This window comes from Malaclemys terrapin, chromosome 19 (assembly GCF_027887155.1).
Source record: "Malaclemys terrapin pileata isolate rMalTer1 chromosome 19, rMalTer1.hap1, whole genome shotgun sequence".
NCBI classification, from domain to species: domain Eukaryota; kingdom Metazoa; phylum Chordata; order Testudines; family Emydidae; genus Malaclemys; species Malaclemys terrapin.
In genome coordinates, this window is record NC_071523.1 from 17048611 (window position 1) to 17071666 (window position 23056).

At 41.9% G+C, this 23056-nt stretch overlaps 1 protein-coding gene across 5 annotated transcripts in view; it reads right to left on the reverse strand.

Annotated features, from left to right (window-relative positions):
• CFAP74 (cilia and flagella associated protein 74) overlaps positions 1-23056 on the reverse strand; it is a 100553-nt gene that overhangs the window by 3221 nt on the left and 74276 nt on the right. For 3 of the 5 annotated variants that reach the window (XM_054008933.1, XM_054008932.1, XM_054008935.1), the window contains 14 exons: positions 18885-18972; positions 17713-17886; positions 13485-13618; positions 12535-12811; positions 11866-11997; positions 10650-10798; positions 8485-8619; positions 7959-8068; positions 6891-6946; positions 5752-5871; positions 3842-3997; positions 2812-2941; positions 2082-2236; positions 890-1025 (listed from right to left, as the gene is read on the reverse strand). In XM_054008933.1, the coding sequence (XP_053864908.1) occupies positions 890-1025; positions 2082-2236; positions 2812-2941; positions 3842-3997; positions 5752-5871; positions 6891-6946; positions 7959-8068; positions 8485-8619; positions 10650-10798; positions 11866-11997; positions 12535-12811; positions 13485-13618; positions 17713-17886; positions 18885-18972 (1952 nt within the window). Of the gene's footprint in view, positions 1-889; positions 1044-2081; positions 2237-2811; positions 2942-3841; positions 3998-5751; positions 5872-6890; positions 6947-7958; positions 8069-8484; positions 8620-10649; positions 10799-11865; positions 11998-12534; positions 12812-13484; positions 13619-17712; positions 17887-18884; positions 18973-23056 lie in introns of those variants that run through there. The other 2 variants (XM_054008934.1, XM_054008936.1) reach the window with 2 other exon arrangements.

Here is a 23056-nt window from a genome sequence, read left to right on the forward strand (position 1 = left end):
GACATGGACCAAGTTAACTTTGGAACAGCCAATGAATGTTGGTCCCAAGTCAGGCATAAATGACTTATTGATCAGTTGGTCTAAGATGGTGTAAATTACACCAGAAGGCACCAGCAGAGAGGGCAGTAGTAGGAAAGTCCACCAACAAGCGTGTCTGAAGAGTTCCTACCACATTTTGCCTTGCATACCAACGGGTTGGAAGAAAGAGTGAATTTAAAGAAAGGTCAGGTCTGGTTAATTTGTCATCTTACACATTTTTTGCTTTTTCTGTTTCATCCTTCTATTTGGGCCCCTTAGCATGTAAGTTACTCACTTTTATATTCCTTTGTATCTTTAAATGGGTGTAGTTTACATAACTCCTCTGAATTTAAACCCCTCTCTTACATTCAACCCTCCCGTTTAGTTTCTGTATTAGCTACTCCTAAGGTCTTTGTCTCTGAACTTGGGAATCATGTAATTAGAGTAATGCTGAGGGTGCATACATGTGAGAATTTTATAAGCGTTTTAAAGTTAACCTTCACATGCCATTTACAGAAATGCAGCTAAAATACATTTGTGCTGTACTATTAGTTTATCCTTTTTCACATACTAAACTGAAAAACTGTCTAATCCCCATGAGGTAAAGCCCGCCATTCACGTGGATGAGAAATTCTACTGTATTAGATTTAGAGAAAATTCTTCTCCCGATAACAAAAATTTTTTCTGCCATTTTTATATTGAGTCAAACTCCTTCCATAATATTCTGCCCTTCTTTGGCATTTGACTCTGGTACCCGCATGCTGGAGGTGCTATCGCCTGTGAACTTTTTTTAATACAAATGGAGACAGACAAATCTACATTGATATAATTCTCCTGCGTTAGAATAAAAATAGAAAAGGCAGGTTGTTACCTCCTTTTGCTGCTTCTTCAGACATGGGTGATGTTCTAGCCAAAGACTCCAAGGGAACATCCAATGGATCCCCTCCTTCCACAAACATCATATGGTTTCTTGCAGCACCCTTCAGCCAGATCTCACGAGCTATTTCCTATGTAGGACAAGAACTCTGCAGATGCAGGTTACAGCCCAGGTCTTGATGTAATAGTAATCTCGACACAACTATACTAGCAGGTCTGGAAACAATTGTATAATCTGTCTCAATTGTTAGCAGGCACACTGGCCACTGAGCTTAGTCTCTCCTTTATGTATACAATTATAACCCATGATGCAAGAGATCTTTGTCATCTTCATTCTGTAATCAGCTGTTGACTTGGTGAGGGACATGTATTTTACTCTGCCTTTTTTCATTCTGTGGCAGAGTGCCTTTGTGATAATGGGGAAAACCATTCATCCTAGACCCCCAAGATAGGCAAAACTTACCTGGTATCAAATACGACCTGTCTGAGATTTGTGAAGCTGGGCCAGATTTCAGGCACTCATCACTGATTTCATGGTTTTGAGTGTGGAAACCATGCACAACTCAGCTCAGCCAAAATTAGATATCTGGCTTTATCCCTACCCGAAACTCTGGGAATGCAAACTCCCCTGAAATGTTTGCAGTCACCTCTTTACTTGCAGTCCTGATAGCAGCCACTAGGTGGCACTCCTTGCTAACTGTTGGCTAGCCTCTCCTGGGAATGTGGGAATATCACCCCGATGTTGCTCATCTGTGCACTCTGATTCTGGCTTCTGTCTAAGCTCAGTCCCTGCTCCACAGATGGACCACTTCTTCCCCATGCAGAGGAACAGCAGAGCAGCTTCATAGTAGAAAGAGCAGCCTCTGTTTAGGAAGGGCTTTTGGGGCCTGGACTCTGCAGGAAACGATTCACTATACCAGTCCCTTCACATAGGTTCCCAATGCAGAGGATCTGATGAAGTTGTGCTCAGCAATTCACAAGGGTATGTGCTCGCTCCCAACAATTTGCCCAGCTGCGAAGTGGGATTATGTAGGGAGAAGAGGGATCTTATTCCAAGTCATTGTGAATGAATAACAAAATACAATTATTTCTACTCCTGATAGAATCTCAATGCCCATGCTGATAAATTCAGTTTGTCATATGGCAGCTTTAGATTTAACAATCCAGATGCCCTGAGGTTGCCTTACCTTGCCAAAGAGCACAACCTTGAGGCAGTCAGAATAATACAAACTTTCATGGTCTGGACTGAAGGTAACAGTGAAATCCTGACTCTTCCCAGGCTCAATTACGCCCTCTACTGGAAATATGTTGAACACACTTAAACCACTGTAGTTCTGTGTACCTGGAAGAGCAAAAAACAGAAATATGAGGATGACCGAAGGAAAGCTCTGTTCTACCACCTTTTTTTTTTTTTTTTTTTTTTTACATTTCAATCTCACGTCCTTTTTGTCCCAAGGTAAATGAGTAAAATTTCTGGTGCATGTTTATGAAGCAAAGTCGGAAATCTGGGTGTTAAAAAGTCTACCTGGAACCACCCGTGAGGTTTTTCAAAATACCCATTTCCCTGGAGGACTTGGAGAAGTGCCATTAAACCTTTCTTTCTTTCTTTCTTGTATTAATTACACATAGTTTGATCTTGCTTCTTGATGGGTAATATACTGAGTGGGTTTAACCAGATTTCAACAATAGAGCCTTCTTACTTGGGAACGTTCTCTTAAGCTATGTAAACTTGTACCAACCATGAATTAATTATTAACATATTTGATATTAGTGAAGCAAATACTGTCCTTCAGTTACAGTGTTGTGATTCCCCACCCCCCCACTACTGTAAGGCTTCAGTGAAGTTGAATGGACCAAACACAAGGCAGAATTTGGCTCCTATTATGTACTTGATTAGTGAGATGAAAAACTATTTACCAACAAAATCTGTCCGTCCTGGGGGAGACGTGATGAAGAAGGGAAGTCTCTGCTGCTCTTTGTCCCTTGTTTGTGAGAGTGATTCTAGTTTGATGGAGTATCTCAGGGGCAGAGTGGAAGTGTTCTGTATCTGGAGGGAGTCATTAATACAACAGCATTTTAATAGGGGAACTGATTTAAAACCTTATAGGATGTGTATTGTGCAAATGGGCTGAAATTGTTTATTGCATGCCCAGGTGCCATACATGGTACATATGGATTACTATTATCCACAATTCGTTCTTCCTGCCAAACAACACAGAGCGTTTTCCACTCTTGGAACCCATCTGCAGGAAATACACACTAGTTGCTTCCCATCAAAGCTTTGTGATGCCTGCACAGTGAAAGATTTTATAGACTAACAGTTTGCTTCTAGCACTTGGCCTGTTCACTAGATTTGGGATTAGAGGTGTGGAAATCTACAGCAGATGAATGAATCAATTAAACTGTTCTCCAGCCTACCCCGGTAGTCCCTAGCAGGGCACATCCCCCTCCCATGGAGACAGGAGGCAGGCACAGTCAGGGTGGCTACAAAAGGGAGCACCTGGGAGGGAAGGGCAAGTAACTCTGCTGCTGCTTGAGGGGCCATTTCTGGCCTCCCTCACCCTTGTGTGTACTGGACAGAACCAGGGAGAAGAGCATTCAAGAGGTGCTTTTTAAATGTGCAATAAGACCCTCCCCAGTGCCTCTGTAGGCAGAATTCCCACAAGCAGTGCAGAGTCAACTCAGCATCCCCGCCAGGTAGAAGTACCGTCGGCCCTTAAGACTCTCTGCTTCTAATGAACTCACTGAACTACCAGTTTGTCACGGGTGTTCATCACAGGCTTAAAAGCTAAAATGTTTAATGAAACAACTTACTGCTCAGCATAACATCCTGTCAGGAAACTCTCTTACATGCTTCTGACCAACTAGAAATGGTCCTGACCCACTACTAATCAGGTCTTTAAGTTTTAACTCAACACAAGGGAGTTTCCATTAGGTCAGGATTTACCTTGAATGTGGAAGTGACCTTCTCTTTGGCTATGACATATCCCATATCGAGCACTTCTCCTTCCACAGAACAAGCAATTGACGGAGCCACCCCATGGCCAATAATACTGAGGGTCAGGGTGGCTTTTATGCTCCTGATATCCAGAGTTTCAAAGAACTGCAAAGAAGGATATTCATATCAGTCAACTGTAACAGACACTGGCTTTAGAATTTCAGGGTACAATACAAAGCCAGGGCTAAATGCCAGCTGGGTGCTGTGCATAGGCACCTGGCAATGGGGATGGAACGGGAATGCCCCAGTCCTAGCTCCTCATAATCACATCCCAGGTCCTTTGTGGAAGTATCCACAGAGAAGATAGTTCCAGGTCTTAGTGGCCATCGGGTCACTTAGGGCTAGTCTTCACTACCCGCCCAGATCGGCGGGTAGAAATCGATCTCTCGGGGATTGATTTATCGCGTCTCGTCGGGACGTGATAATCGATCCCCGAATCGACGCGCGTACTCCACCGGCCCAGGTAGGAGTAAGCGCCGTCGACGGGGGAGCCGCGGTGGTCGATTTGCCGCTGTCCTCACAGCAGGGCAAGTCGGATCAAATACGTCGAATTCAGCTACGCTATTCCCATAGCTGACTTTGCATATCTGAAATCTATCCCCCCCCCCCCCATAGTGTAGACGTAGCCTTAGTCAATGGGCATGCCCACAGATGTGGCATTCTGCCTGTGCTGGGTTAGAGGTGGGGCTAGGGCTGGTTCACACTGGAGCTGGATTTGAAGTACTGTATGTGAGTGTCTGGGCTTGAGGGCACTTAAACAGCAAGCCAGAATTTGGCCCTACTTTCTTCTTTTGATTCTGAAGATGCTTATATGTCCTTGTCTAAGAAATCTCGAGGGACAAGAGGCTGGATGCTCAAAAGGAGTTAGGAGTGAAATCAGTCAGTGGAAGTTAGGAGGCTAAATAGAAGTTTGGAGCCTACCTCTTTCTGAGCATCCAGCCCTGGATCTATAACAGGGGTAGGCAACCTGCGGCACGCGTGCTGAAGGCGGCATGCCAGCTGATTTTTTTTCAGTGGCACTCTCACTGCCAGGTCCTGGCCACCAGTCCGGGGGGCTCTGCATTTTAATTTAATTTTAAATGAAGCTTCTTAAACATTTTAAAAACCTTATTTACTTTACATACAACAATAGTTTACTTATATATTATAGACTTATAGAAAGAGACCGTCTAAAAACGTTAGAATGTATTACTGGCATATGAAATCTTAAGTTAGAGTGAATAAATGAAGACTTGGCACACTACTTCTGAAAGGTTGCCGACTCCTGATCTATAATGTACTCTCCCAGGGAGAATGACCTCACTGTGATACCAATGTGCTAAAGAACACAGCTTATCTGGCTGCCCATTATTAGAACAATGTTAAGCTGCTGTCAATGTTCTGATAAGGGTCAGGCTCCTATAGAGCCACACGCATTCCCAACAGACAACGGAGAGCCCATGATGTATGTCTTTAGACCGCACTTTGTGCACTATGCTGTGCGTCAGCTGCCTACTTTCTCCACCCAGAAGTGGAGAGAGGGGCTGTCTGTGTAGTTTGCAAAGCATTGTGGGATGGCCTGTCTGTGTAGTTTGCAAAGCATTATGAGATCCTTTGCTAGGAAAGACATTCCATAAATGAGTATTTTTCCCCCTGGGAAAAAATGTTAAAATCAGGCCTTAACCAGTCAAAAATATGTCCCAGAACTCCTTCAGCATGAAAATTCTTGATTTTATTATTTGTGCACCAGTATTGACATTATCTTAAAAGTATATTTTTGGGCAAGTGTTGTATTTTTAAATGCTTCTGATTGCTTATTATCATCCATGTGTCTCCCCATGTGTAAAATATTTTCATATATATATAAAATATTTACTCACCAATTTACTCTCATTTGGACAAAAAGAGATGAAGAGAAACTGGTTTTCCCCTGGCTCAAGAGTGCCAACTGGACTGACCAATAGGAAGGGCCCATTGGGGTTGAGGATGGAGAATCCTAGCTGAAATGTTGCAACTCAAGGAAATGCAAGTTTATAGGTGACAAACTGAGGGTACAAGAGCAGGATTTAAAGATAATTCAAACCAACCTGTAAAAAGCAACAGAGGGTCCTGTGGCACCTTTGAGACTAACAGAAGTACTGGGAGCATAAGCTTTCGTGGGTAAGAACCTCACTTCTTGCATCTGAAGAAGTGAGGTTCTTAACCAGGAAAGCTTATGCTCCCAGTACTTCTGTTAGTCTCAAAGGTGCCACAGGACCCTCTGTTGCTTTTTACAGATTCAGACTAACACGGCTACCCCTTTGATACTTCAAACCAACCTGTTGTCTATTAGCTTTTTTAGGGCTAGTGAGCTAGACCAAAGAAAATAAAAACCAACCCAATTCTTGGTCCAAAACTCAAATGTCTGAAACAGGGGTTTTTTCAGTTAGAAAAACTTGTAATAACTTCCCTGCAGCTCTGTCCCTAGGTTTTGCCTAGGGTGGGAAGCACGCAAATTAAAATATGAGAGATGATGTTCTCTCAGATTTTTCTGGCCCTGTTTAGATTTGGCAATACTGGAAGCCTAGAGAACAGCCTTTTCTAACTGAAGATTTCCAGAAGTTGGAAGAAGTGTTGAGCAAAAACTTGGGTTTTGGCTCTCTGCTTGTGTGTGTCATGTTGGTGCTGGAGTTGGCTGCATTGCTAGTAGCTTTTGCTCTTTTAGAAAGGGCTGAAGCATGAGCATGAAGAGCCTCTCAAGTCTGGTTTTTAAATAGAGATTTACCAGCATAGTGCATAGTGAGAATTTTGCAAAAGCATTTAGATTGGAAGGGGTCTTTAAAGTTAATTTCTTCCAGCGCCTCAGAATAGATTTTTACAATCTATCTAGCTGTGAAAGATGGGCACCACATCTGAACTACAGTTTCCATTAAAGGTGCTTTTACAATCCTAATGATGAACAATTCTTGCAGAAATAGGCCCAAACTCAACAGTGACTGAATAGTGGATTGTGGGGAGCGAACACTCCAGTCAAGGATACTGCTAGCTGCTCCTGGGAGATGTTCTGTATTGTAATCCGTTTGATTATTCTGTGGCCTAAAATGTATAAAAACAACACTTTCAGAAATGTTACTGTAATCAACCAGTAAGAGAGACCACTAAATTGGACACTCCAGTTTCCAACTCCAATGCTGCCTAGGGCCATCTGTAGTTATGGTCTCACAGTATTCATTGCACTCCAGTGTGAGACAGAATGGCCAGGAAATAAAACCACCAATGTTAACTCCAAGAATGAGCCAGAAAAAAGTTCTGAAGTTAGTGGCAGACTGATCCTTTCTTTCAAGACAGAAAGCAACAAATGTGACACTTCTAGTGTCTCCCAGTCTTTCAAGGAAAAAGGTCAGATACCACTCAAGTGGCTGTTTAAAAGCATTTTCAAGGTATGAGACTTTTCACTCCATCTACTGTGTTTTTACCTTACTGGGATTTCCTAAATGTGGTATTTATAAATCAACATTTTACAGCCAGCCTGGTTGTGATGAAGGTTCCATGTATTAGAAGGCTGTCCTGCAGAGGCTAGACCTGTCAATGACCATGTTGTATTCTCCAAATACTACTTGGCTAGGAAATTCTATCCAGGAGGGAAAAATGCATCTTCACAACCCATTTTACTAGTGGATTTGTTTTTAACAGAGGTTGTAGCAAAAGACCATAAAACCTCAAAGAAGAATTGTTAGGTGCAGTTTGAGTAATGTTCTGCTGCATCAGATCTCCATGCATGACTGTTCATATGAGAGCTACAGTTCACTCCCACTTTTCCCTCCGCTAAATGTTCACTGCATTTCTGGGGCTGGTGTACAGTGAACGAATACAAGTGGTCTCCATTAGGGCTACTAATTACATCTCTGGGCATCAAATGGGCTCTTAAGAACCTTAAATGGTTATCTGGGCTCCTAATTACCCATTTGTGAGACTACAACTGGCCTAATTTAGACACCTATGTTTGAAAATTGATCCTACGGCAAGTAAGAAAATAATAACAAATCTACATTTAAAAGGAATTAAAGCCAGACAGAAAAACCTCAAAAGTTGAATTCTAACTTCGTACCTACTGCGACCTCCCCAAAGTTGACGATGTTTTTTCCATTATTTGAAGTGACCACAACAGATGGTGCTACAGCAGGACAGTGCAACTCTAGGTACAAGGTGTTATAAGGACTGGGGAGATGGAAAAAATGTTTGGTGTTAAATCATAGAATCTGGTATTTGAGATCTGCTCTTACTCTATACAGGAGGGGAAAAAGCATTATGTCAGTGTTAAAGAGAAAGTATAATTCTTGGCTTCTTTTCTTGTATCTGCATAGACAGAAGAGGTGGACTGATGCACATAAACTTTACATAGTAAATATTCTCTAAAGTGCTTAGTAAATATTTTCTAAAGCTCGATTCTGATCTATGCTGGTGTACAGTCTAAGTTATTCCACTGATTTACGGAGCAATTAAGATCAGAATCTGGCCTTTTCCCCAAAAAACGAATGAATACTTTCTCAACATGTGCCCCAACTTTCTTCTGACCTTTCTGGTCCACCATAAATTGCATTCATATGGTTTCATGCTGCTCATTTATACAGTACCTGTACTTTAGATTTTCAGATCCTATCTTTTCATCAATATCTCCACTTGCAACAAAGCAAGGTATGATGTATCTCTCAAACTTTCCTGTGAAATTCCTAATCAGGGAATACTGAGCTGCAATGTATTCTTCAGAGCTAGAGAGTACAAGAATATGGTCATAATAAGAAGAAAGCAAAAAACATGTAGTAACACAGCAGTCTAGTATTAATGCCAGCAAGCAGAATATTACATTGCAGACCTGATCTACTAAGCATTTGCATTTACTATTTATTGATCATTAATTGTTTAAAAGTGGACTTTAGCAGTAAAGCTGGGTGCTCATTTGTTACAAAGCAATGGATCTGCTCAACAGAGGGTGGTGTTGAATAAGTAGTTTGCTTTTCTGCTCATGTCATGAACAAAAATTATGAACTCAAATACTTAATGTCACACTAGAGAAGACAAAACACTTTTTAATGTGATTCTCCCATGCTGGATTTTCTAGTGAAAATCCATTTTGCAAACATTTTCATTGCATCTTTTTATATTCCAGTAATATTCCTAAATTACGTATTTCTATGATAGAGTATGTCTGGCAAAGCCTCTGAATTCTCAAATACGCATTTCCTTCGGAATGAATTGTGTAGTTACAGTATACTCAAACAATTCATGTTTAAAAATATAAGTTTATTATATGCTGATACTTAATGGATTGCACTAAATATGTAATTCTTGTCCAAAGCATGTAGGGCCCAATTCAGCAAAACACTTAAGCATGTGTCTAACTTTAACATATGAGTGGTTCTATTGACTTCAGTGGGACTACTAAGAACATAAGAACGGCCGTACTGGGTCAGACCAAAGGTCCATCTAGCCCAGTATCCTGTCTACTGACAATGGTCAATGCCAGGTGCCCCAGAGGGAGTGAACCTAATAGGTAATGATCAAGTGATCTCTCTCCTGCCATCCATCTCCACCCTCTGACAAACAGAGGCTAGGGACACCATTCCTTACCCATCCTGGCTAATAGCCATTAATGGACTTAACCTCCATGAATTTATCCAGTTCTCTTTTAAATGCTGTTATAGTCCTAGTCTTCACGACCTCCTCAGGCAAGGAGTTCCACAAGTTGACTGTGTGCTGTGTAAAGAAGAACTTCCTTTTGTTTTAAACCTGCTGCCCATTAATTTCATTTGGTGGCCCCTAGTTTCTTGTATTATAGGAATAAGTAAATAACTTTTCCTTATCTACTTTCTCCACATCACTCATGATTTTATATACCTCTATCATATCCCCCCTTAGTCTCCTCTTTTCCAAGCTGACAACTCCTAGCCTCTTTAATCTCTCCTCATATGGGACCCGTTCCAAACCCCTAATCATTTGTTGCCCTTCTCTGAACCTTTTCTAGTGCCAGCATAGTACTCAGATACTTGGGACTACTTATTTACTTAAAGTTAAGCATCTACTTAAATGCTTTGTTGGATCAGGGCCCTCAAGCACTGGACTTTCTTATTAGATGGTATAAAACTAAATAAATAAACTGCTAGGTACCACATGAAATAAATGTTAATTCTCTGTCAGCTAACCTGTATGCTGCAAAATGACTATCTGGAAGCTATAAATTAAAGCATTGTTATATTTCCCAATGGGTGAATTTCACCCTGTCCTAGTGGTGGTTCTCTAGACTATAGGCCATTTAACTGCCAAATTAAGGCATTGGTGGGTCTTGGGCAGTGGGCATGAGCCTTGTGCTGTCTGGGGTGAATTTTACTCAATACAAATGCAACGAATTTATTTGGAAGAGGTGAATCATTCGCTGTCAGTTTCTGTTGTTAAAATGTTTAATCAGCCTCCTACCTGAAAAACAGGCCAATTGCCCTTTAAATTGGTATTGTGGTTGGTTCAGCTGAGTTATAGTACAGCCACGTTTAATGCTACATGGTACATTCTTTCAAGCCCGCAGCTCTGCTATTTGATCTATAATGAGGGATTCTCTGCCTTGCAGGAGAGGTTATGACAGTGTAGATTAGAAGCACTGCTAATTTTGGAAATAACCTTTGTAATAAAGAAAAAGGCCAGTTCTCCCCTAAAGTTAGATTGCTCGCTCACACACAGGGATTAATGAAACCAATGTGGCAAATGGCATTCGTTCGCTACCCAGGAGAAGCTGCTGCTACTGACTTACTTGGTTTTTATTTCTTCTGGTTTCGGTGGCTCAAAGCCACTGCTAGCAGCTGCATGTTTACTGCTTCTGACCCTCAAAGGCTGTCTGAAAGCGGCAAAACTTGGTTTCTTTCCATCCTTCTTTCCTGCCACAGTTTCGTCTTTTCTCTTCTATAAATGTGTATATATAAATATAACATGCACGTGATACTTCAAAGCTGCCTAAGTAATTTGGACATCCAATTCCTATTAAAATCCCATAGGTGGCTACAAATTAGGATAGATCAGAGGTTCTCAAACTTCACTGCACTGCAACCCCCTTCTGCCAATAACAATTACTACACAATCCCAGGAGTGGGGACCAAGCCTGAGGCTGCCCAAGCCCTGCCGCCCCAGGCCTTGGGCGGGGGGGCCAAAGCCCAAGCTCCAGGGCTTCAGCCCCAGGTGGGGGGGCCTGTAAGCTGAGCCTCGCTACGCAGGGCTACAGCCCTCAGGCTTCGGCCCTGGGCGGTGTGACTCGGGCTTTGTCTTCAGCACCACGCCCCAGACCACAGTTTGAGAACTACTGTTGTAGATTATTCTGTGGAGATGCTCCAGTCAGGAATCATGGCTCCACTGTGTGAATGCCGGTGTAAACATACAGCAAAAAGACTGTCTCTGCCCCAGATAGCTCCCAATCTAAATATATAAAAAGAGGTGACAGATGTCTATAACCAAAACCATAAGATAACAGCGATACAATTATGATTTAGGGCAACAAGCAATGGATACAGTGTTCAAATAAAATAAAGTTAAATTAGATCATTCAAGCTCAGAGGACAAATCATCTGCTGGAGTAAATAAATGCAGCTCTATTGACTTCAATGGAATTTTATTAATTTACACTAGGGAATTGGGAATCTGACCCCATTTTCAAAAGTGCCTAAGTCACTTAGGTGCATGTCCCATTTTCAGAAGTCCCTTTTAGGCACTTAGGCGCTCCTAAGGTACTTATGAACCAAAGTCCATTTTCAAAAGCCAGTCAGGTGCTTTCAAAAACGTTACTCTATATTTATTTATTAATCCAGTCCGCTGATTGCATTAACTGCCACTTTGTACTGCTAATCTCTGGTAGAAGATTCTTGGCTTCATTTATTGTATTTTTAATTGCAAATAATTTTATGCTAAATAAGTAATGCTGTAGAAATGAGCTTGATTTTCCTTTGAGAGTGAGCACATTGATTTTTAACTGTTCTTACTTGCATTTCTGATTCATGAATCTTCTTCAACATCGTCCTTTGTGCATCTTCCCTGCACAGCATCTGAACTGCCTCTTCTCTGATTAGCTGCTCTGACAACACTGGTCTGAAGTACACTTGTATCAAGCATTTCTGGGGTAGAAAGATTGCACACAATGAATGACATTGGACTGCAAATTAACATCAGTGATTAAGGGCAGAACTTGGCCCTTGCTTATTTGTAACTCCCACCAAAATCAATAGAAACTGAGAGCATGAGTTTGAGAGCAGATTTTGACCCTGGATACGTTGGCCCTTTTTTGTAAGGGAGCCAGGTGAATTAAAGAAAAGGGCTAATAGTAGCTGTATTTTAAAAAGTCCACAATGCTGCAACAGTGTTAGATTACCACCAATTTTTCTACATTTAAGTGCCTTTCAGCTAAATAAATCATGCTATAACACTGATGCAAATTTGTCCATGAGTAAAGTTGTACTTGTTTGCATCATTGAGCTCTAGATTTCCATTAAAAGTATTCTTTTAAGCTCAGTGTACAAAAATGAATTAATTATAGGACTGGTACCGTATATTTTGGGACTTTAATTACAAGGTACTAAATTTGTAAGGATAGAGATGATCATATGATTTTATCTTTTGTATTCAAATACTTGACATACTCAGAATGAATTTACCTTCCCTGGTAAAACGGTCCCAACAGAAGGCATAATTGTCACAGGAGAATCTTCTGGCACAAGGAATTCAAAGGAAGTGGGTCCAACAGGGGCAATTTCCCCTTTGCCGATCCTTGGGACAGCATGAGTAAAGCGGTTGAGGCTCACATGTGCATTTATCACATACAGTGTTGCTGTAGATACATCATTTAAAGCTGTTGCTGCAAACTTGACTAAGGAATGAGACAACTCAAGAGGTGGGTGGACTCCAACTGCTTTGCATGACAGCTTGAATTGTCTAAAAATAAACACACCATACATTGTCTCAGCACAAACAGAGCATCTTAAACAGCACAGAAGCCTGGGGACCTGATTCTGCAGCTCTTATTCAAGCAGGATTCCTATCGATTGCAATGGCAATTTTGCCTAAGATGGTACAATGAGGCAAATATTGTATTTGTTTTAAAATGTGCAACTCCCTAGAGAGGCTGTAGCTGAATTATCTCTCTGAATAGAAATGCAATGAGATGCCATCTGAAAATTTGTGCCGTATGCCTTCACTATTATAGCAGCATCACCTGGCACAGATGATGAGCATCTTCAGAAGAAACATACACACAACCAATGTAAAGCTTCAATAATTCCAACAAGAAATGGGGTTGGGAGGAAGTTGCAGGTAAAGAAAATAAGAGGCAAATTTATAGCTGGAGGCATACGATATCGATGGACTTGAATGAGGCAGGAGGAGAGTCAGCAAAAAGGCAACAAATGAACTCAGTAAAGACTTGAACCTGGCAGGCAGGCACTGAGCACCTCTTGTACGATGCAAAGCTCCTTCCTCTGCCAATGTACAGACAACCTAGACTCTGGGACTTAATTATCAGATTCTGATCTTGACTCTAGAACTCCACCATTGATTCAGAGTAACACTTCTACCTTTACTCATTTGTGTTTCCAGATTCTTAACATACCTATTAATCTCTGACTTGCAGGTCAGCTCAAAACTGTATTCCTTTGCCTTGTTGGCTTTGAAGATTATGTCCAGGTTCAGACTTTCCAGGGGGAGGAGAGTTCCAAATCCATCACTCGGTTGAATGTCTACAAACTTCAAAATGACAAAAAGAAATCTCATGTGTTACAATGTAACAAAGGGTCAGGGCACCAGAAACAGATGCCTGAGGAACTTCAGCCCAAGACACTCATCTGAGGAATAGTGTGTGTGTCTGGGTGACTAGAATTCTGTGCAGACTTCTAGTTCTAGAATAATTTGAAAGGTTGCAATTTCAATTTGCCTTTTCTGCTGCAATTGATTTCTCATCTTGGACAACATGTGACCATGCAGTAAAAGTCTATCACCTCAGATTTCAATGGAGTTGACATTTGAGAAAGGACTTCCTTTCAGGCTTTCTGCTGACTTATTGTCCATTGTAACCATATTATTCTTATGTAGCTATTAGGGCTGTCAATTTTTAATTAGGTTAACTCTCACAATTAACTCAAAAAAATTAATCGCGATTAATTTCAGTTTTAATCACACTGTTAAACAATAGAATACCAATTTAAATTTATTACACATTTTGGATGTTTTTCTACATTTTCAAATATAAAGTGAGCACTGTACACTTTGTATTCTGTGTTGTAATTTAAATCAATATATTATTTTTTGCAAATATATGCACTGTAAAAATGATAAAAGAAATAGTATTTTTCAAATTACCTCATACAAGAACTGTAGTGCAATCTCTTTATCGTGAAAGTGCAACTTACAAATGCAGATTTTTTTTGTTACATAACTGCACTCAAAAACAAAACAATGTAAAACTTTAGAGCCTACAAGTCCACTCATTCCTACTTCCTGTTCAGCCAATCCCTAAGATAAACAAGTTTGTTTACATTTACGGGAGATAATGTTACCTGCTTCTTATTTACAATGTCACCTGAAAGTGAGCACAGACATTTGCATGGGACTTTTGTAGCTGGCATTGCAAGGTATTTACATGCCAGATATGCTAAACATTCGTATGCCTCTTTATGCTTTGGCTACCATTCTGGAGGACATGCTTCCATGCTGATGACACTCGTTAAAAAAATAATGCATCAATTACATTTGTGACTGACCTCCTTGGGGGAGATTTGTGTGTCTCCTGTTCTGTTTTACCTGCATTCTGCCATGTATTTCATATTATAGCAGTCTCGGATGATGACCCAGCATGTTGTTCGTTTTAAGAACACTTTCATTGCAGATTTTACAAAATGCAAAGAAGGTACTAATGTGAAATTTCTAAAGATAGCTACAGCACTCGACCCAAGGTTTAAATATCTGAAGTGCCTTCCAAAATCTGAGAGTGACGAGGCATGGAGCATGCTTTCAGAAGTCTTAAAAGAGCAACACTCCAATGCAGAAACTACAGAACCCGAACCACCAAAAAAGAAAATCAACCTTCTGCTGGTGGTATCTGACTCAGATGATGAAAACGAACATGCGTTGGTCTGCCCTGCTTTGGATCATTATTGAGTCAGAACCCATCATCAGAATGAACGGCTGAAGCATAAAGGGACATATGACTCTTTAGCGCATCTGGCATGTAAATATCTTGCAATGCCGGCTACAACAGTGCCATGCGAACGCCTGTTCTCACTTTCAGGTGACATTATAAGCAAGAGGGAAGCACTGTCTCCTGCAAATGTAAACAAACTTGTTTGTCTGAGCGATTGGCTGAACAAGAAGTAGGACCGAGTAGACTTGTAGGCTCCAAAGATTGACATTACTTTATTTTTGAATGCAGTTATTTTTGTGTGCATAATTCTAAATTTGTAAGTTCAACTTTCATGATAAAGACATTGCACTTCAGTACTTGTATTAGGTGAATTGAAAAATACTATTTTTTATTTTTACAGTGCAAATATTTATAATAAAAAATAAATATAAAATGAGCACTGTACACTTTGTATTCTGTGTTGAAATTGAAATCAATATATTTGAAAATGTGGAAAACCTCCAAAAATGTTTCAATAAATGGTATTCTATTATTGTTTAACAGTACAATTGTGATTAATTTTTTTAATCACTTGACAGCCCTAATAGCTATCCTCATGCAAGACTGAATGAGATGCGAGAAAGCTATCAACTACCTTTCCTACCTCACTAGGGAGTTGTGAGGATAAATCCATTAATGCTTGTGAGGTGCTCAGATAGATGAGGCCCAATATACTGCATATAACTCTCACAACACTTCTTCCTGGAGTGTGCTGGTTTGATCAAGGTAGGAAGATTTCATTAGACTGCTATGACAATGGCTACTTGTTTAAAAACCATATGAGTGGCCTGTACTGTTTGTATGCAGCCATTAAAATAGATTGCATGCCAATTTTTCCTGCATGAATCCTTTTAAAAATGAATAAGTAGTGCTGTATGAGTCTGGATTCCAAGGAGTCTGAAATCTTCAGTGCTTCTGCTATAATTGACAGCTTAAGCTTCAGCCCCAGCTGCATATCTGAGAAATGAAGCTCTGATGTCACTGCAACTGATCCTGACATCTTATGTCAGCAGCCTCTTCGGTTTTCATTCCCTGAAAAGGTTGGAGAGGGAGTTGTCTCCCCAAGTTGCCAGGTTCTCCCTAGCACTTAATGAGGTTTCAGCCCAACCTGCTGTGCCCTGGAGGCTTCATTCAGCAGGCACTTTTGTTTGACCCTGATGCTTGAGTAGTTGATTTCCACAAAGGCCCCAAAAGTCTTAGCCCTCAGGACCCTGTGGTATCCAGTGTTTGCTTTAGCTTAAATGACCATTTAGAATTAAAATTCTCCTCACTCTTGTTAAGTTAGACACCTTTCTTGCTAATAAGGGATTGATTTGTTGCATGCCTGCAGCATACATGTTAGCTTGATCAGCAGCACCAGCAGCTGTCTGTCAAGTCAGCCTTAATAGTCTTACACAGTTCAATATTTGAAGTAGATTTTCTGCTCTGAAGAGAGACTTCATGGAAGTGGCACTGTAGGGGTCCTGTGTCTTTTGGGGACCCTATCTTGGATTTGTGTGGTTAGAAAGCTTTTAAAAGATGTAGGGTTTGCTTTAATTTAGGGTTACCATACGTCCGGATTTTCCCGGACATGTCCGGCTTTTGGGGGCTCAAATCCCCGTCCGGGGGGAAATCCCCAAAAGCCGGGCATGTCCGGGAAAATCGGGAGGGCTCGGCCGGGGCCTCTTTGTCTGGGGTCGGCGGTGCGGGGTCGGGGGCATGGTGCTGGGCCGGGAGCCGGGCCAGGGTCGCAGTGCCGGGCCGGGCGCGGGGCCGGGCGGGGAGCCGGGGGCGCGGGGCCGGGGTCCGGGCCGGGAGCCGGGGGTCCGGGCCCGCGGGGCCGGGAGCCGGGCCCGGGAGCCGGGCCGGGCCGGGGGGTGCGCCGGGCCGCCGGGGGTGGTCGGCCGGGGCCGGCACCCCAGGGCCCGAGCCAACCCAGGCTGGAGCCGCCGGGGGCCAGCCTGGGCCACGCCTCCTCCCCCCTTACCTGCTACAGGCTTCCCGCGACTCAAATGTTCGCGGGAAGCAGGGGAGGGGGCGGAGTTGGGGCGGGGCTGGGGGCGGGGCCGGGGCCCTGGGGAGTGTCCTCCATTTGGAGGCACAAAATATGGTAACCCTATTTAATTGCCACATCATAAACTCTCCAGGGGTCTGAATGTCAAGCTGGTGTGCTCCTGCTCCAACATCACTATTACTTTGATATTAAAAATTTTGCAGGGCAAATTATACTCTCACTGAGACCTGCACAGTTCTATTAGCATTCAGCCAGGGTGCAGAGGATAACTGGGAGTTGAAGGGTAACTTGAGTTGAGCAAGTTTAATTGAGGCCAGAGTTTGTCCTGCAGAATTTTTAATGCTGGTGATAATGCATGAACCAGAAAGAACACAGTCAGACTCTCAGAGCCCAGGTTGTTTGCAGAGCTGGAAGTCAGAAAAACATGGTCCTTGTAAACTGAGCAAATTTGATCTGGAATCACTAAGACATGATAACCAGGAGCTCCAACTGTCTTAAAAGTCTTACTAAAATAAAGAGATCATGTCTACTGCTTCCCCTCTATCCACTAGGCCAGTAACCCTGTCCAAGATCCATGACAGTAAGTCACAAGCTTCATTTGCACTCAACATTTCAACAGAATAAAATATATTTAAAACAGAGAAAGGGGGAAAAACCCCAGCCATGTACCTCAGGGAGTCCAACAAATCCAAACTCTTGTGGCAGGATGGATTTGTTTGTTAGAGTTATGGTTGTCTGAACAGCTTCATAGATAGTGCAGTAACCAAAATTCACTTCAGCTGGACTGATTTCCAAATCAGAGGTAGTAACAATTGCATGGACAATAAATTCAATTGGCTTAGTCTGAAACAAGATTGAAAGTACTGAGTAAGAACTGCAGCATTGGGCAAGAACTAGGGTATATGATTTAAGTGAAAAGATTTCCAAAAAGACATTGTGAATTAAGATATTCTATTCTATTCCTCGACAGCAATTTAATTTAAGTAACATTCTTATTTTGAACTTGAGTTTATCATGGTTCTTAACAACAAGCAATTGAAACGTGCCTATTTTATAACTAAAACTGCCAAAAGAATCACTAGGTATTTCAGATCCCATATGCTGGAGTGTAGCCATACCTGCATTTCTATGAAATATGAATCCTAAGATGCATGTACATTTGCTGTACAATGTTTTATATTTTCAGAATAAAACTGTATGCTGTGGTATCTAAAAGCTGTCTGGAACATAAGAATACCTCTGTGAATAAGTGAGCACCTTCATTAAGAATTAAGTCTAGGGTTTGCATTTTGAAGATGCTTGATAGAAAAAGACTTTACACAACTCACCATCTATTATACCATTTTGAGCATCTTTTAATTAATTTAATCACAGACTTCCACTAATATACAAAGGTTCAAAACTGAGATTTGGTATCACCAAGTGCAACTCTACTGAAGTCAATGGAATTGCACCTGCTGACATCAGGTGTGAATTTGGCCCAAAGAGTATCTAGTATCAGTACTAGAGCTATGCTCTGGATCAGTGAGGACTAGATTCTGCCACCCTTACTCATTTGGAGGAGTAGTTGACTCCATGAGTAGCCCGGTTGAGTTGATTTTTCAATTAGAATCATCAGTGAAAGGAAGGATTAATACTTCATCAGTTGTCCTACTGATTTGATTTCAAAAGGATGGCTCACTGAGTGGCTCACTGTCTATAAGGTGTCAGAATCTGGCCCTGAAGCAGCACAGAATTATTGTGATTTCCACACTCTTTGTAATTCGAGGCTGCTTGGACTGTGGAGCTCCTGTTAAAATTTAAATCTTCTACTACTACTTGCAATACACAATAGCACTAACCTTATCAGCAATCATTATTGTCATTGGAACTTCCAGAACCCTGGTTTCTGTGTCAAAATATTTTCCTGCATCTTCTGGGAGAGAGTGCCTGAAATAGAAAAATGCATTTTTTTTTTTTCTTAAGGACAACCTAAATGTTCTCTAGCTAAGGAGGAATAATTGGGTCTTCAGTGCCTATATTTTGAATCAAGTACAAGTCTAAGACAACTGAGTTTAGTTAAGATCCAAAAGGTATTTTCATCAACACACTAATCCAGCAAAGCACTTGAATTCAAATAGACCACTCAGGTGCTTACATGCTGGATTGGGGCCTAAATTAAAGTCTTTGTATGAATTTGAATATGCCGATGCTGGGGAAGAGCATGGAGGGAGCTTCCAACCAAAAAATATGATAACCTAGGAGAATTTATGTCCGTCCACCAGACAGAAAATGCAGTTGTGAGAGGTAGAGCAGACTTGTCATAGATTTCATATAGGAAGATCATCCCTCACTATGCAGGTAGGCGCTGTCCAAGCTATCAATCAGCTTTTATGAGGATAATTAGCAATGTGGTGTTCGTATTAATAGATCTGACTAAGGCCCAATTTTCCAAAGACAAGCTCCTTTTAAAAATCCCAGATTAGGAGCCTATGGGCATATTACTCAATGGAACTTGTCCTCGTAAGGAACATTAGGTGCTTTTGAAAATGCCATCCCCATCTCCAGAGGCCCCTTTGAAACTCCCAGCTTTAAGTTCATATTTAGGCATTTGAGAGGCCTGATTTTCACAAGTAAGGAACACCCATCAGCTCCCAATTAATTCAATATTGTTCTAATAAAAATTATTGTTAAATATTTCAAACTGTTGAAAAGACCATAATAACATGGTTAATGTCTGTTTGAAACATGTGACAAAACACAACAGAAAAGGTTTAGTGTATCAATGATCTTTCTTCATGGCTACTACCTTGTTTGCATTTAGCTAGAAATGCGGGGAAAATTAGAACAAGCATAAAGACCAATCTTTCAATCAGACATGGGCCATAGTCACCAAGGTTGGTTCCAGAACCCCAAATTCTCCAAACTTCTAGCGTGCCTGGATGTAAGAGTAAATGCTTTGCTGAAATGGGAGCAATTTATTCGAACAAATGAACAGCGAAATTTTACCAGTCCAGGCTATTTCCTACTGTTTTATTTGTATTTAAATGTTATACTGGAACTAAAAAGCTGGACATGAAAAGGATCTAGTTTGATAGGTGCATGAAATTCCCATTAATGCTAATGGGAGTTAGACCCATAAGGGTGTTTTGCCTGTATTACTAAAGGAGCTGATTATACAGCAGGGTTTTATTTACAGGCATTTTAGTAAAGTATTTCCAAAACTGCCCTTTTATTTTTCTACTAGCAAAATCTTTATGGCTATAAATAGGAATTAAAACTTGCTTTGTAATCAGTATCTAAGCCTCCTGCATTCTGGCTGCAATCATGAGTACATGAGTAAACCAACCTAGGCAATCTGTTCCTGTTGACATTGATGTTAATTAATTACCAGTCCCTCTGAGTCAGTATCAATGGGATCACAACACAACGGAAAGACATAAATAAAGACAGGCTGCAGAAGTGATACAAACATGAAGACCAACAGCCGTTTGTCTGATTACATACCAGATTTGTCATTAACAGGGAATGTGTGGGTTTCAGTTGCTGAAACTTCTCACTCTCCTACAGCCCCATTTCAGAGCTTTCAAGCCAAGTCAGTAAAAAAGCTCTATTATTTTTAGATCTATGTGCCTATTTATAATACCGGGACCCTTAAAGCATTGGAGTGAATAGTTTCCCATTCTTAAGTCTCCACAGTGATACTATTTCTGCTACCAGCTCTCTAGATAGGTTTCCTCCACAAACACCACTGGTTGCAGAACAGTGAGGCAAAAAGACGTTTTTCACAAAAATGTTTAGGCCCCTGTTAACCGTCACGGCAATTGCATATCTACTCTTTAAAGATAGTGTTGTTCATTTGTCTTCCTTCTTTAGTTTGTGCCCCTTTCCCTCATTGATCCTATTCTTGCCAATTCAGGATTGCTCCCAACAATATATTCTCTAGTTTTCTGTCCAATCTAGTTTTAAAAGTCCCAAGTAATGGACATTCACCACTATTCTGGAGAGACTAGTGCACTGTCTAAAAGAACTTGTGGTCAGGAAGGATTTCCTGATATTCAGCCTAAATTTTCTTTCACAATGTTATTCCTAGTTAAACATCCATGTAGCACATTAAATAATTCCTGTGCTTGTCCTCTCCCACCAATAATCACTGCTTACAGAAACAAATAAGCTTCTGCTCTTACTTTTTCCTGTTTACTTAAATGCTTGCCTTTAAGAACACTAAGTATAGCTTCTTAGAACTAGAGGCAACCAAATTAGCAAGAATGGAGAAATCCCAATAAAAAAAATGGTTACTCACATTCTCGTAACTGTTCTTTGGGATGTGTTACTTGTATACATTTCAATTAGGTGTGCGCGCACCGTGTGCACAGTCAGTGGAAAGTTTTCCCTTAGCAGCTCCTGTTGGGTTGGTTGTGGAGGCCCCTGGAGTGGTGCCTTCATGGCACTGAATATATGCCCCTGCTGACTCGGCCCCTCCTCAGTTCCTTCTTGCCGGCTACTCCGACAGAGGGGAAGGGGGATGGGTATTGGAATGGACATCAGCAACTTATCTCGAAGAACAACAGTTACAAGAAGGTGAATAACTGTTTTTCTTTGAGTGATGGCTCATATAGATTCTAATTGACTCTCAAACCCTACCTAGGCGGTGGGGTCGGAGTTATGGAATCGCTGACTGGAGCACCGCTCTGCCAAATGGTGTATCATCCCTGGCATGCTGGATGATGGCATAATAAGGTGAACGTATATACTGAGGACCACGTTGCCACCCTGCAGATCTCTTGTATCGGAACCTGGGCCAGGAACGCCGCTGAAGACACCTGCGCCCTTGGGGAGTGTGCCGTAAGGGCCGGGGCTGGAACCTTGGCTAGCTCGTAGCACATCCGGATGCAGGATTTGATCCACGATAAGATCCTCTGAGATGAGACCGGGAGCCCTGTCATCCGGTCTGCAATCACCACAAACAGCTGGTTCGACTTCCTGAACAGCTTCATGTGCTCAATGTAAAAAGCTAGCCCCCGCCGAACATCCAGTGAGTGGAGTCTCTGTTCTCGGACATTAGCGTGAGGCTTAGGGAAGAAGACAGGCAGAAAAATGTCCTGGTTGGTGTGAAAATGTGACACCAACTTTGGAAGGAAGGCCGGATGAGGTCTGAGTCGTACCTTGTCCTTATGGAAAACCGTGGGGGGGGTTGGAAGTGAGGTTGTGAGATGGACTGGAGGTTGGGGTGATGAAGACAAACATGGTCCTGAGTGACCAGGTCAAGGAGGAGTGGCAACATGACCAGGGCATCCACTGACCGCTCCAGGAGCGTGATGTAACAATATTGGCAAGGTCATGCTGGTGCCACCAGAATTAACTCCGCCCTGTCTCTGTGGACCTTGAGTAGGACCTTTGTGCACAAGGGAGATTGGAGGAAAGGCATACAACAGGTGGCCTCCCCAGGGTAGGAGGAACATGTCTGTGATTGAGCCTGGGCTGTGTTTCTGGAAGGAGCAGAACATTGGGCACTTTCTGTTGCTCCAGGTGGCGAACAGGTCGACCTGGGGACACCCCCAGCCTTGGAAGATGGAGTGTATGACATCTGGGCGGATGGACCACTGGTGATTGTGGAAGGATCTGCTGAAGTGGTCCGCCAACTTGTTCTGGGAACCTGGAAGATAGAATGCTTCCAGGTGTTTACGATGGAAATCTCGCTCCTTCTTTGTCCTGGGGCGGAAAGCTCAGCAGATTTTGCACCTCTCTGTCTGGTGTGCCTCCCCCAGACACTTCAGGCACGAGTTGCAGGGGTTGCCTGTTGGTAGAGGCTTGCTGCAGGTTCTGCAGGGCTTAAATCCTTGGGACCGAGGCATGCCACGAACCCAAGGGAAGGGTCGGGGATTGGGGAAAAACTCCACTACCAAACCTTATCTATCAACTATATACAACTATCACTAACTAACTGTGAACTAGAAACTACAACTACAAACTAGAAGATACACTAAGGGAAGCACTTTCTACACAAGTGACCGCAGTTCCAATGACGGTCACT